This window comes from Seriola aureovittata, chromosome 11, assembly GCF_021018895.1.
Source record: "Seriola aureovittata isolate HTS-2021-v1 ecotype China chromosome 11, ASM2101889v1, whole genome shotgun sequence".
Taxonomy (NCBI): Eukaryota; Metazoa; Chordata; class Actinopteri; order Carangiformes; family Carangidae; genus Seriola; species Seriola aureovittata.
The window spans coordinates 10,817,712-10,833,528 of record NC_079374.1 but is presented as its reverse complement, the minus strand read 5'-3'; the positions used below and the strand labels follow the sequence as shown (position 1 = coordinate 10,833,528).

Here is a 15,817-nt window from a genome sequence, read left to right as displayed (position 1 = left end):
TTTTTTGATGTTTTCATGCCTTAATGTACTATGACATGTTTTGAATTTTATTGTCTTAATGTAAAGTAACGATTTTATGCCTTACTATACTATGACATTTTCTGAAGTAACGATTTTATGCCTTACTATACTATGACATTTTCTGAAGTTTTTATGCGTTATTGTAAATTAACGATTTTATGCCTTACTACACTATAACTTTTTTTGCCCTTTTTATACCTCAATATACTATGCCGTTTTTTTAACGTTTTTATGCCTTATTGTATATTAACAATTTTATGCCTTACTATACTATGACGTTTTTTTTACTTTTTTTTGCCTTACTATACTATGATGTTTTTTGGGGATTTTTCACCTTACTATACTATGATGTTTTTTGACGTTGTTATACCTTATTGTATATTAATGATTTTATTCCTTATTAAACTATGCCTTTTTCAGACTTTTTTATGCCTTACTATACTATGACTTTTTTTGACTTTTTTTTTGCCTTACTATACTATGACGTTTTTTAGGGTTTTTTCGTCTTACTATACTATGACATTTTTTGATGTTATCATGCCTTATTGTATATTAACAATTTTATGCCTTACTATACTATGACTTTTTTTGACTTTTTTTTTGTCTTACTATACTATGACGTTTTTTAGGGCTTTTTTCGCCTTACTATACTATGACGATTTTTGACATTTTCATGCCTTATTGTAAATTAATAGTTTTATGCCTTATTAAACTATGACATTTTCAGACTTTTTTATGCCTTACTATACTATGACGTTATTTGTTATGTCTTTATTTTATATTAATGATTTTATTCCTTACTAAACTATAACTTTTTTGACCTTTTTATGCCTTACTATACTATGACATTTTTTGACGTTTTCATGCCTTACTATACTATGACATTTTTTGACCTTTTTTTGTCTTACTATACTATGACATTTTTTTGATGTTTTCATGCCTTAATATACTATGACATGTTTTGAATTTTATTGTCTTACTATACTATGACTTTTTTTGACGTTTTTATGCCTTATTGTAAATTAACGATTTAATGCCTTACTACACTATGACATTTTTTGTCCTTTTTATACCTTAATATACTAGGCCGTTTTTTTGACCTTTTTATGCCTTATTGTATATTAACAATTTTATGCCTTACTATATTATGACGTTTATTGCCTTTTTTTTTGCCTTACTATACTATGACATTTTCAGACTTTTTTATGCCTTACTATACTATGACGTTTTTTGACATTTTTTTTGCCTTACTATACTATGATGTTTTTTGGAGTTTTTTCGCCTTACTATATACTATGATGTTTTTTGATGTTTTTATGCCTTATTTTATATTAATGATTTTATTCCTTACTATACTATGACATTTTTTGACGTTTTCATGCCTTACTATAGTATGACGTTTTCTGACTTTTTTTGGCTTACTATACTATGACATTTTTTGATTTTTTTTGGCTTACTATACTATGACGTTTTTTGACCTTTTCTCTGCCTTACTATACTATGACGTTTTTTAGGGGTTTTTCGCCTTACTATACTATGACGATTTTTGACATTTTCATGCCTTATTGTAAATTAATAGTTTTATGCCTTATTAAACTATGACATTTTCAGACTTTTTTATGCCTTACTATACTATGACGTTATTTGTTATGTCTTTATTTTATATTAATGATTTTATTCCTTACTAAACTATAACTTTTTTGACCTTTTTATGCCTTACTATACTATGACATTTTTTGACGTTTTCATGCCTTACTATACTATGACATTTTTTGACCTTTTTTTGTCTTACTATACTATGACATTTTTTTGATGTTTTCATGCCTTAATATACTATGACATGTTTTGAATTTTATTGTCTTACTATACTATGACTTTTTTTGACGTTTTTATGCCTTATTGTAAATTAACGATTTTATGCCTTACTACACTATAACTTTTTTTGCCCTTTTTATACCTCAATATAATATGCCGTTTTTTAAACGTTTTTAAGCCTTATTGTATATTAACAATTTTATGCCTTACTACACTATAAGGTTTTTTTAACTTTTTTTTGCCTTACTATACTATGATGTTTTTTGGGGATTTTTCGCCTTACTATACTATGATGTTTTTTGATGTTTTTATACCCTATTGTATATTAATGATTTTATTCCTTACTATACTATGACATTTTTTTAGGTTTTTATGCCTTAATGTACTATGATATTTTTTGACTTTTTTTGTCTTAATGTAAAGTAACGATTTTATGCCTTACTATACTATGACATTTTCTGACGTTTTTATGCCTTGCTATTCTATGACATTTTTTGCCCTTTTTATACCTTAATATACTGTACCATTTTTTTTTACGTTTTTATGCCTTATTGTATATTAAAAATTTTTGACTTTTTTTGTCTTACTATACTATGACGTTTTTTCACATTTTTTTGTCTTACTATACTATGACATTTTTTGACCTTTTTTTGTCTTACTATACTATGACATTTTTTTGATGTTTTCATGCCTTAATGTACTATGACATGTTTTGAATTTTATTGTCTTAATTTAAAGTAACGATTTTATGCCTTACTATACTATGACATTTTCTGACGTTTTTATGCCTTACAATACTATGACTTTTTTTGACGTTTTTATGCCTTATTGTAAATTAACGATTTTATGCCTTACTACACTATAACTTTTTTTGCCCTTTTTATACCTCAATATACTATGCCGTTTTTTTAACGTTTTTATGCCTTATTTTATATTAACAATTTTATGCCTTACTATACTATAACGTTTTTTTTACTTTTTTTTGCCTTACTATACTATGATGTTTTTTGGGGATTTTTCACCTTACTATACTATGATGTTTTTTGACGTTTTTATACCTTATTGTTTATTAATGATTTTATTCCTTACTATACTATGACATTTTTTGACGTTTTCATGCCTTACTATACTATGACATTTTTTGATGTTATCATGCCTTATTGTATATTAACAATTTTATGCCTTACTATACTATGACAATTTTTGACTTTTTTTGTCTTACTATACTATGACATTTTTTGATGTTATCATGCCTTATTGTATATTAACAATTTTATGCCTTACTATACTATGACTTTTTTTGACTTTTTTTTTGTCTTACTATACTATGACGTTTTTTAGGGCTTTTTTCGCCTTACTATACTATGACGTTTTTTGACATTTTCATGCCTGATTGTAAATTAATAGTTTTATGCCTTATTAAACTATGCCATTTTCAGACTTTTTTATGCCTTACTATACTATGACGTTTTTTGTCTTTTTTTTGCCTTACTTTACTATGATGTTTTTGGGGTTTTTTCGCCTTACTATACTATCACGTTTTTTGATGTTTTTATGCCTTATTTTATATTAATGATTTTATTCCTTACTATACTATGACATTTTTTGACTTTTTTTGTCATACTATACTATGACGTTTTTTCACGTTTTTTTGCCTTACTATACTATGACATTTTCAGACGTTTTTATGCCTAACTATAATATGAAATTTTTTGATGTTTTCATGCCTTATTATAGTATGACTTTTTTTTTACTTTTTTTGCCTTACTATACTATGCCGTTTTTTTTAATTTTTATGCCTTATTGTATATTAACAATTTTATGCCTTACTATACTATGACGTTTTTTGGGGATTTTTCACCTTACTATACTAAGATGTTTTTTGACGTTTTTATACCTTATTGTATATTAATGATTTTATTCTTTACTATACTATGACATTTTTTGAGGTTTTCATGCCTTACTATAGTATGACGTTTTTTGACTTTTTTTGTCTTACTATACTATGACAATTTTTGACTTTTTTTGTCTTACTATACTATGACATTTTTTGATGTTTTCATGCCTTATTGTATATTAACAATTGGATGCCTTACTATACTATGACGTTTTTTGCCTTTTTTTTTGCCTTATTATACTATGACGTTTTTTAGGGTTTTTTCGCCTTACTATACTATGACGATTTTTGACATTTTCATGCCTTATTGTAAATTAATAGTTTTATGCCTTATTAAACTATGACATTTTCAGACTTTTTTATGCCTTACTATACTATGACGTTTTTTTACGTTTTTATGCCTTATTGTAGATTAATGATTTTATTCCTTACTATACTATGATGTTTTTTGGGGATTTTTCACCTTACTATACTATGATGTTTTTTGACGTTTTTATACCTTATTGTTTATTAATGATTTTATTCCTTACTATACTATGACATTTTTTGACGTTTTCATGCCTTACTATACTATGACATTTTTTGATGTTATCATGCCTTATTGTATATTAACAATTTTATGCCTTACTATACTATGACATTTTTTGATGTTTTCATGCCTAATTGTATATTAACAATTTTATGCCTTACTATACTATAACTTTTTTTGACTTTTTTTTTGCCTTACTATACTATGACATTTTCAGACGTTTTTATGCCTAACTATAACATGACATTTTTTGATGTTTTCATGCCTTATTATAGTATGACTTTTTTTTTACTTTTTTTGCCTTACTATACTATGCCGTTTTTTAAAAATTTTTATGCCTTATTGTATATTAACAATTTTATGCCTTACTATACTATGACGTTTTTTGGTTTTTTTTCGCCCTATAAAGTTTTTTGACATTTTCATGGCTTATTGTAAATTAACAGTTTTATGCCTTACAATACTATGACATTTTCAGACGTTTTTATGCCCTACTATACTATAACTTTTTTTGACTTTTTATACCTTAATATTCTATGATATTTTTTGACGTTTTCATGCCTTATTGTATATTAACGACTTTATGCCTTACTATACTGTGACATTTTCAGACCTTTTTATGCCTTACTATACTATGACGCTTTTTGATGTTTTTTTGCCTTACTATACTTAAACTTTTTTTAATGTTTTTTTGCCTTACTGTACTATGACATTTTTTGACGTATTTATGTCTTACTACACTTTGAAATTTTATCCTTTACTATACTATGACGTTTTTTTTTTACCTTCTTATTCCTTATTATGCTATGATGTTTTTGATCTTTTAATGCCTTACAATACTATGACATTTTTTTAACCTTTTTATACTTCACTATACTATGATGGTTTTTGACACTCTTATGCCTTACCATACTATGACTTTTTAAAAAGTTTTTATGCCATAATATATCATAAAGATTTTTTGCCTTAGTATACTATGATATTTTTTTTACCTTTTTAAACCATACTATAGTATGATACTTTTTGACGTTTTTATGCCTTACTATACTGTGACATTTTTATGACTTATGACCTATAGTATGACTATATACTATTCTTAAGACTTACTATGACTTTTTATGCCTTAATATACTTTAATGTTTTTATGCTTCACTATACTGTGATGTATTTGAGAAGCAGCACAGGGATCCATTGGTTAGAATTTTCGGCCCACAGTGAGAAGGGTCTTGGTTCAAACCTCTAGCCTTTTCTGTGTGGAGTTTGCATGTTCTCCCTGTGCCAGTGTGGCTTCTTCCTGCAGGCCAAAGACTTGCACATTAGGTTAATTGGCGACATTTATGTATATGATTTGTGTCATTTCTCTTGATATGTCCCCATATCAAGAGAAATGTTACCATATGTGTCACCTATAAGAGGATATATTATTATGACATATATACATCCTCTGGATATATAAAGGTCAGTTCATAACGCAAATGAAATACTCATAGTAAAGTGCAACTTTATTAAAACAACATAGTTTTAAAATTCTATTTATTTGTATATGATTTTCTTAATAATTTCTTATTAAATTTAAATATATATGTCAATCTTTTATATTTACACATATAATATGAACATATACTGACAGGCTTGTATTCATGTAACATATAGTAAGTCTATAATATAAAAAGACATACTAAAATACATGTTTCTATTAGCAGGACATGTATCTCAATATATGATATTGTTCCAATTTCTAACAGGTTTCCTATGTAATGTTTTTACATATAGGCTACACTTTAGATAGCCTACATATTAGCCTCTTGCATTCACACTGACACAATGAAGATCACATCGTCTGTGAAGACATATTTAATCAGTGTCTTGTAATTTCTGACGTAGATGCACAGATGCACTGTACATAACACACACAGTTTTCCATAGAGTGTCAGAGTACATCATTATTAGAGAAATAAGACATAAATATTAGACAGGTGAAAAGTTTTCCAGTTCATACAGTAAAAAGACTTTTTGTACAAAATAGTAAAACATATTTCTGATTTGAAAATATTAATAATAATAATAATAATAATAATAAAACATGTACAGAAAGACAAGACTCAGGAATCAATATGATTGTAACTGTATGACCCATTCCATTTAGTAACCTCTTTCTATAAATCCCCCTGCTTCAGATCAGCACCATGACTGATATCCAAACTTTTGATGGCACACACACTTTACATGCATTCACACACACACACAGACACACAGTCACACTCACACCTTCAGGATACAGGATTGAATGAGTTCAGGTAGGAGTGTGTGACATGTGGATAGAAATAGAAGATCAGAGCAGGTCCTGTCTGCTGTGACTGAGGAGGAAAAGGATCGAAGATGGTCGACAGTCCATTAGAAGTGCGCTGAAGGCCAGGGTGTTTTATGATTGACAGGTCTGACCCGCCTCCTGCTGTAGCAACATCTCGTCCTTGCGGGGAGGGAAAGTGTCTATGGTGGTGAATAATTCGGCGGCTGTGATCGGGAACGGGTAGCGCTGCTTGTCCATGCCCTGCTTGTCTACCAGCACCATTTGGAAAGACCTTTGTGGGATCTGGAGCAGTAACCTAGGAAACACATCAGCTCAGTAAGCAGCTGTGGAAAGTGTGTGTGTATGTGTGCGCACATGTATATGTGTGTGTGTGTGTACCTGAGCTGCAGGGCCAGTCCTGGGGGGAGCAGCCTGTGTCGAATTCGTCCAATCTGTGCAGGGTAAGTCCCAACCAGCTCAATTACTGTCACATGCCTCAGGTCCAGTCCACACTGAGCGTGCTGTTCCCACAAGAGAGACAGACAGAGACAGACTGATGTATGAGTTCTATAGCTTTGGTATCGATTCCTGTGCAGGCAAAACAAAACTGAGCACAGCTCATAGTACAGAGGATAATGCTGAACCAAAGATATAATAGACAGAACTTGGGCTGCAACTAATGATTACTGTCATGATTAATTAAAGTCCCCCTCAACTCAAAAATGTGTTCGCTCATTGTTACTTCACTTGGATGTCTGACCTTGAGTGTGATTACAGGTTGCTAAAAGCATTGCGTTTATTTTCCTCAAAAATAAAATATGACACACTGATTTATACCGACACCTAGATAGATAGATAGATAGCTAGATAGCTAGATAGCTAGATAGCTAGATAGATAGATAGATAGATAGATAGATAGATAGATAGATAGATAGATAGATAGATAGATAGATAGATAGATAGAAAATTAAGTAATACATAGTCTTCATTGAGGAAAGTATTAGCTGACAAATATGTATATTAATCAACACTTAAATGTCCTTATATCAGCTGTAGTTAATTAAATGTTGATGTAATAAACACTAATGTATGAATGTATATTGAAAAATCTGCAGAGGTAGTTTCTCCATTGTTATTTTGAGGACATTTTTAGAATGAAATTTTGTAAAATAATCCTAATTTCCCAGAGCCAAAGGGGGGAAAGGCTTTTGTCTGACCAACAGTCCAGCATCCAAAGTTGTTCAATTACACTGATATAAAGCAGAGAAAAGTAGCAAGTCCTCATTTTTGAGAAGCAAGAACCAGAGAATATTTGACATTTTTGCTTGAAAATTGAAAAATAGTCAAATTGTCAAAATAGTGACAAGAGATATCACAAACAACTGCAGATAACCAAACTACCTGACAGATCTTTCAAGCTATTCACAAACTGACTGTCTTTTAACGCTGGTTTGTCTTTCAGCTGATAACCCAGTCGCTCTGAAACATCAGACATTTAAAGACAGTTCTGACTGAATGGTTACTGACGACGGGAACATTCAGCTCCAGAGCAGCCTTATCAGAGCCAGTGTCAGTATCATTTCTTCATTGCTTTGACATTTTCTGTGCAATGAGACGCCCTCCCCCCTATTTATTTATCACTATGCTTTGTCCTACTTAGGCAGCTGAGCAAGAAAGAAAAACCAAACACATTGTCGTCCCCTTTGTGAGCAGCATAAGAGAGGACACAAATCCCTGCAGTATTGACTTCTATCGCTTCTTCACTCCTGCTCTTGCCTCCCATCTCAGTCACCGCACATACAACCCATACTGCCTCTGTGCGTCATGCCTCACCTGTAAGTTAGTCATCTGGAAGCGATAATTATGATTGGCAGCCGTCGGCGCCGAGATAATGAGAAGCCGTCGCTTCTCATAGAATTGGTCCAGCAGTGCAGCAGCCGTCCGCACTCCCACATTGATGTTCATGGCTGCGATGACATTGAATGTACAATTAAGTGACAATGACACACAGTGCAAGAGCAGACTATTTATTACAACACAATGCAGATGAAATCAAGAAATTCATGCACCCTTTGTAGTGTATTCAACAATGAGCTGAACATGCACAATTGAGTATTAATTGCTCATGGTCTTCTGCACAAACGCTGCAACACAGTCGCTCCCATCAACTACTTTTTCCTGTCTCACAGATACAGACATTCAATAGAGGGGCGTCCAGTATTGATTTTTCCAATCGATGGATAGCAGAGGGGGCCATTTTCACCTCCAATGAGCTCCTCACAGGGAACCAGTTTAGCACAGGTAGGCAAAGTTTATATACTATTGTTCTGTTTATTGCTACTGTAGAAAAAGACAGTAGCTGCTTCCAAATTAAAAATAACTGGGAGTCTAAGTAGCCCAAAGTTATGTCTTCGGCCCTTAAAACTGAAGAATTAATGGTAGTGTTGAGTCCTCTACTGTTATTATCAACTTCACCTCATATGTCTTTTTTTTTTTATTAACTTTTCCTTCTTTTACTTTTTAAACTTTTTCTTTTTCTTTTGTTTGTTTCTGTTTTAACTGAATTTATTCCTGTCTCTGCATTTGTACATTCATTTTGCAAATTGTTCTGAGAAAAAAAATAGACAGCTTGTTTTGTTTGTGTGTGTGTTTGCGTGTATGCGTGTGTTAATCTGCATGCAGTACGTACGTGTACAGGTTGTATCTGTGCCAGACCAGGTGAGTCCGTACTGACACACTCTGGCAGCGCTGCCCTGTAGCTCGTAGCCGCCGGTGCACTTGAACTCACAATTGGCACCATAGTTGTCTCCATCACTGTCACACTTCATATAGCCATTGTCTGGGGGAAACAGTGAGCTGCAGCGGCGCACTAAACAGAGACACATGCGACACACAGTGTCAGGAAATATGGGAAGCAACAAGGTTGCATTGAAAGAAAGGAGACAGAAGGATTGACATCAACATAGCCTACACATGGAGGGAATTTAGTTGGAATTAATGAATTGTTTTTGTCTTTATTACACTTCAACCGTAAGAATGAGATTCAAATTTCTTAATCAGAGAGTGTCTTAATTCAGAGGCTGGATCCTTTGAAGTTTGTATGACTAGATTGAATAAATTGAATAGGATTAGTCATAATTGGCTTACATGGCCTGCCTCATTCCAAAGGCTCTCACAGATGCAGCCGTTGTCCTTGTCCTGTCTTGTTAAGTCAGGGAGTATCACATTATCACTTTGTGTTAAACAGGTATTTGGTTCAGGTGTTCATTAAAGCCTGGTGAATATATCACAAGGAAAAAACCTGCAGGATGAAAGAAGGCCTGACATAAATCGACTAAATGTACTAAATAGTTAGAGTTATATGGAGACATTTTCCATTAACCTACTTCACTCATGGACAGTTATCCAATTCATTTTTGTGATAAATTGTACTTTCAACTTTTTTTTTTTTCTAATTTCTAACTCAACAAGCTGACGAAAGACCATTAATCACACCGTTAGATTTTGTCTCTGTGAGCCAAAGGAGCAGCTTCTGTCAGCTCCAGAGATTAACCTCTGACCTCCTTGCAACAAAAAAGTTTTGTATATCAGTGAAGACCAGAAAATGTAGCACTGTTTTATTTCCATTTAATTTCTTAGTAAATGTCCCACAAAGATCTATGTAATTTGGTACTAATTATAGGGAAAGTGTAGGTGTTTCCGTAAAAGAAAAGATCCATATTTTGCATGAAAGTCATTATGTACATTATACTAGAAATGAATATGATATAATTATAAGTGTAACAATTGAACACAGAAAAAAGTGTTACCGAGACCCTGCTCCACACAGATTATCAAAGAGCTTCTGTCTCTTACTCACCTCGCACTCTGACAGTGAAGCGGCAGGATCCTTTGTTCCCAGCGCGGTCAAACACAGTGTAGGACATCTTATGGAGCCCCTCGGGGAAGTTTGATTTTGAAGGTTTCCCTTTCAGGATAACACTGCAAAAGACAGATTCAGCTTTAATCTTTCAATGTGATCTCCCTGAATAACAAATTGAAGTGAGTGCACTGAAGCAAAATGTAAGAAAAAGCTTAAAAAGATGTGGAGGAGATGAGACTGACTCTGTAAGGATGCCATCTGCAGTGTCGACACCCTCTGGTGTGTCCCAAGTTACCCTCGCTGTCAGTTTTCCTGGTTCTGCCCATTTGTCCTTCAGATTAGGGCACTTGATTTTAGGGGGATCAATATCTACAGAGAGGGAGAGAGAGAGAGAGAGAGAGAGAGAGAGAAAATATGTATAAAAACTTCAGTAAAGGAACAAATGAGAAAACAAATCTCAAAATCAAATCACATGCTCCACATTTAAATGTACATTCTGTCTTATTACATGGACAACAGATGGAAAATAGGAAATTTGGACAGAGCGGAAAGTGTAACTCCCAAATGACTGTTGGTTAATCCTCCCTTCTCCTCACTGTTGCTACGCCTGTCAAGCTTTTTCACTCAGCGTTTACAGTTTTCTATTATAATGGGAGAAGATTAAACACTTAAAGTTGTGCTAATTTTTGATCCTTTAAATTAATCCAGAGGTAGACAAGAGAAGGCTGCTCATTTATTTTGACAGTTAAAATGACAGTTGTGGCTAGCAGACTTTATTAGCTAGAGGTGCTACATGCACGCAGCATTAGCTCCCAGTGTTGAAAATGTTGTCTCCCACTGACTATTTTATATTTTCCACCATTCATTTTATAGTGAGAACCCTGTAAGAGTCTTGGTGGTTACGCAAAAAGTCAGCATCCTCAGCAGTTAATGTAGAAGAAACAGCTCATTCTTGGTTAGTTAGTAAGTCCTAATAATAATAATACTACTAACTATAAAGAAAAGGGGGAAAAACTAAGGGGGAGGGGTTTAGTGAACAGTAAAAAAAAGAAAGCAACCACCACATCTAAGCTGTTCAACATCTAGTAGCTATCACCTGAAGCACCATTTACCAACAAACACTGGACATCTAGAATCATAGTCGTCAGAGTCGAATCATAAAGACAAACAGAGACGCTGAGAGACAGGTTGGTGTGAAAAGTATTGGATTCAATAATTAAAGCACGTTTTGAGGTGACAACAAAAAAGACTGCATCATTGCTCTAAGGAAAATGAGTCGCACCAGTGTCCTTACAGACAGACGTTCACAAACAACACTGGTGAGAACATGCTGGCTGTTTCTGTGAGCTGAGTGTGTGTGCTGTGATTATCTACTGTTCACAAGGTCGCAAGACTACACAGCCATTTATATGATCACCTAAGTAGAGCTAAGCCTCTCACAAAAAAAGTAGTCATTTTCAGCCTCAGACTCAGGCTGCGAAGAAGCGAAAAGCATTTGTCATTATTTGGTGTTGAGAGTATGTGTTTGTGTATGTGTGTCTATGTATATGTATATGTCCATGTCCAGAGGCCTGTTTTTTCCAAACATCAATAATATAACTTTTATATTATGAAGAATAGTCATTGCTGTAGACTTTTATATAGTAGTCTGTAGCTGACATTGTGCCTTAAGCAAGTAATTAAACCAGTCTCCACAGTGTTTTTCCATTGCAGCTCAGAGGTCTGCAGGCTCCAGGTCTCTGTGGGAGACCAAATTCTGCACAAAAGAACAGCACACACAGTCTTACCGACGCAGGTGGGAACACCAGCGCTCCACACCTTGCTGTACTGGCAGGTTGCCGTCTTCTGGCCCTTCAGACTGAATCCAGGTGAGCAGAAGAACTCGCAGCGAGAGTTGAAGTAGGAGCCGTCCGAACACTTGTAGCCGCCGTTAACGGGCATGTCCAGTTTGGCACAGCGGATCTCTGTCAGAGAAGGGTTTTATCTTTACAACCAAACACTAGATCTTCCACCCACCATAGCCCAATAAAAACAAAAACAGAGAAATTGATAACAAACAAACAAACAAACAAACAAACAAACAAACAGCTATGACATTCACAATCCTTTAGCAAAACACTCTAAAAACTGTCTTGTTGATTTCACCAGAGCAAATTTTACCATAGTGAGTTTTCTCATAGGAAACGCAGCATCAGAGCGTCTTCAGAGCAACTAACCACTCTGTAATGTAAACGATGAATCGCACTGAACTACATAAATCAAGCTGTAGCATTTACTGAACACGTTTATCATTCAAACCTCCCTCCCACACACAGAGATATTTCTTTACCTAACTCAGTGCTGGCTTTTGAGTTGAGAACTATTTTTTTTATTCTTCATTCTGTTCAGACATTTGCAATAAGTTGAACCTGGTAAATGTATTTACTGATTGGCCCATATTATTAAAACTTGGTCCTCATCAGCCCTACTCTGTCTAGATAGAAGAAGCCTTAAACCTGAACTTACTCGAGAGCAGCTGTAGTAGTTATACTATTTGTAGTAGTGGCAGTAATTTTCCATCAGGATTCGGAGTTACAATGGAGCAATTCAGCTCAACTGTCCCATGCTCTGAATACCATTTCTTTCCAAAGAGGCTTTCACACCTGCCAAGAACACACTTCTGGGAGAAGTAATGGGCCCATGTAATTGTTTACAAATTTGCTGTATAAACATCAGCAAATTAAAGAAAAAAAAAACTCCAAACATCAGCTGCAGATAGTTTTAAGCCGATGTGCAAGACTTGGATGGAAAATCTCTATGACAAGTGAAAAAACATGAGGCTGAAGCTGCAGAATAAACCTGGATGCTCAAAGTTGTAAGGATTACTATTAATTACTGTGTGTGTGTGTGTGTGTGTGTGTGTGTGTGTGTGTGTGTGTGTGTGTGTGTGTGTGTGTGTGTGTGTGTGTGTGTGTGTGTGTGTGTGTGTGTGTGTGTGTGTGTGCGCGTGGTCACCTCGGCAGGCGTAGTTAGAGGACCAGTGTTTGCTGGCCATACACACCACCTCTGAGCTCTGGGACTCGTATCCCTGCTTACAACGGATTTTACAGCGGGTCCCCATCACATTCCTGTAGTGCTCTCCTCTGGGTGTGCGACAGCTCACGTCACCATGTTTCACCTTAATGGGCGCGCACCACGGGGTCCCTAAAAATGGAAGGAAAGACAACTACGCTGACCTTTTCTCTACCACATCGAGGCATTATACTTTTTTTTTTATAGCATGACCTTAAACTCAGCAGCACAAAATGGGAGAGAAGGTTGTTGATATCAGTATTCAACATGAGCTCAATAATCTCTTACCTGGAGATTATAAAAGCTAAGACAGACTTCCTTATACTGTAAGTGTGAAAACCCGCCCATCATCTGAGTTCAGACCGATACGGTGGATTTCTGATTACCTTATCTGCGACTTGCCTTAATCCAACAGTGTCTCATGAGGCACAGAAGGAAGTCTCACTTGAGGAAAAGACAGATGTGTGGTGATGTGTAGGGAGCACAGAGAGAGTGAGAAAACCTCCGCACAGATAGAAGTCTGTGTTGAGAGTTCAGCTGTTATACTATTACTATTGACAGTGATCACACTACTGATTTGAACTCTCAGCTTTCCCTGCATCCCTCCAAGATTTTGTCTTTCTGAAATGATGATGCTGAATAGACCAACCACAGACGCATCAGTTTTATTTTAGCACAATAGAGTCCTAATTAAAGGAATAGATGCATGTCTGTGTCCACTTCTGTTGAGTGAATATTCAGAGTTTGGTTGATCTATTAACTCGAGGAAGGTCACAGTGTCCGGATTCACGCACACATCTGCACACTAATGTTTTTGTCTACTGATATTTTTCATCTCCTCAGTGGAGTGGAAGCCACAGCGGACACACACAGCTTCGTGTATGAAATGATTTATCGGTAATTGTGTTTTCTAATACACTTTGCTGCATGTTGTTATTGTTCATACACCAACTTTTCCACCTCAGGCAAGCATAAAAAATTTTTTTTGCAATATTTTGACATTTGGTCCTGCCAATAAGAAACAAGATCCATCTATAAAGCACATTAATTAGCATGTTGTATCTCATTTGTTCACTCCAGGCAAAACCCTAAGAGTAAAAATGACAAATTGCCATTTCATGGGGTATTATGTCACGGACTACTACTTAGCCAGCAAACAACGGAGACTGCAACAAGTTACTGGTCCTGACCAAGAAATAGTCCAGCACACAATCCCCAAATTTAACAAATAAACAAAACTAAAACATATTTCCTATAATGTCAAACTATTCTTTAAGACAACTATGTTTGCTTTCAACTTGTCTCCTCCCACGGCGGATACCTCTGCCCATCTCTACAATGCTTGCGCAACAATTCCTCGTTTGATGCCAAGTTTGAGGGGCCACAAGGTCCGTTTCCAATACATGGAAATCAAAATCTGCAGTTTATTTCCTGCTGGCTCATGACAAGCACTCAGCTCTGTGGTCCGACACATACACACATACTGTATGCACACACTTGGAGAGGAGAATACACACCGGGCAGGCTTAGGCTAATTTCCAGTTGGAATAAAAATGAGTATTCATTACACTGCAAGCCTCCCTTGCTCCCTCTCTCTATGCGTGTGTGTGCATTGGCAAAGTCTCCAGAGCCACTGAGTGAGAGAAAATAACACTACATTTGAGCTTTTACACAAGGGGAGAGTTTGGTTTGGCCTGGACGATAATGTTCCGTGTCTAACTGACCCCGAATTTCAAGCGGGAAGCTACTTTGACATAACTGTGTCATTTTACATAACTGGCTGAACTACCTTCCGTTAAATTACGGCTCTTTAAAGAAACAGGGACATTAAAAAAAAATACAGTCCTTCTAATTTTAATCCTGTGTGCCTGTGTATTATTACTCTCCGTATTGTATTAAATCTCTTTTCTCTCCCTGTAAAACATTAAATTATTTTCAACGGCACATCTTGAACCCTCGGACATATAAATACATGAATACAATTAAATGTTATTCAGGGAAACTAGCTTCACATTTGACTGTTAACTAGCAGAGCAGCAGTGTCAGAGGTGAGTGTATCTGAGTCATGGTTGTGCTCAAACTTATACATTTCCCTGGTGAAGGAGGTGTGGGTGGAGCTCTGTGTTAGCCATGCCATGGCCACTTTTGAGCAATCAATCAAATCTGAAGGATCTTATTCAGATCCTCTAAATCACTCTGAAATATCTCACATTACAGAAGATGGAGTTGCTCTCACTGCCATTTCTCTGGGACTTTAAACTAGAGGAACTAGGTTAAGTCTCAAAGAGGGATTGGTCTCAAGCTGGTTCACTCCCTACAATGAAAAAATATAATATAAAAAATATGAAATTT

General features: G+C 35.0%; 1 protein-coding gene across 1 annotated transcript in view; it reads right to left on the bottom strand.

Moving 5' to 3' along the window:
- Window positions 1-6,101: 6,101 nt before the first annotated feature.
- Window positions 6,102-15,817, bottom strand: part of srpx (sushi-repeat containing protein X-linked) — a 16,627-nt gene continuing 6,911 nt past the window's right edge. The window contains exons 3-10 of the mRNA XM_056390101.1: window positions 13,409-13,597; window positions 12,202-12,378; window positions 10,657-10,783; window positions 10,412-10,533; window positions 9,242-9,421; window positions 8,386-8,519; window positions 6,952-7,073; window positions 6,102-6,868 (exon numbers count right to left, since the gene is read on the bottom strand). Coding sequence (XP_056246076.1) covers window positions 6,685-6,868; window positions 6,952-7,073; window positions 8,386-8,519; window positions 9,242-9,421; window positions 10,412-10,533; window positions 10,657-10,783; window positions 12,202-12,378; window positions 13,409-13,597 — 1,235 coding nt within the window. The 3' untranslated portion in view covers window positions 6,102-6,684. The remainder of the gene's footprint in view (window positions 6,869-6,951; window positions 7,074-8,385; window positions 8,520-9,241; window positions 9,422-10,411; window positions 10,534-10,656; window positions 10,784-12,201; window positions 12,379-13,408; window positions 13,598-15,817) is intronic.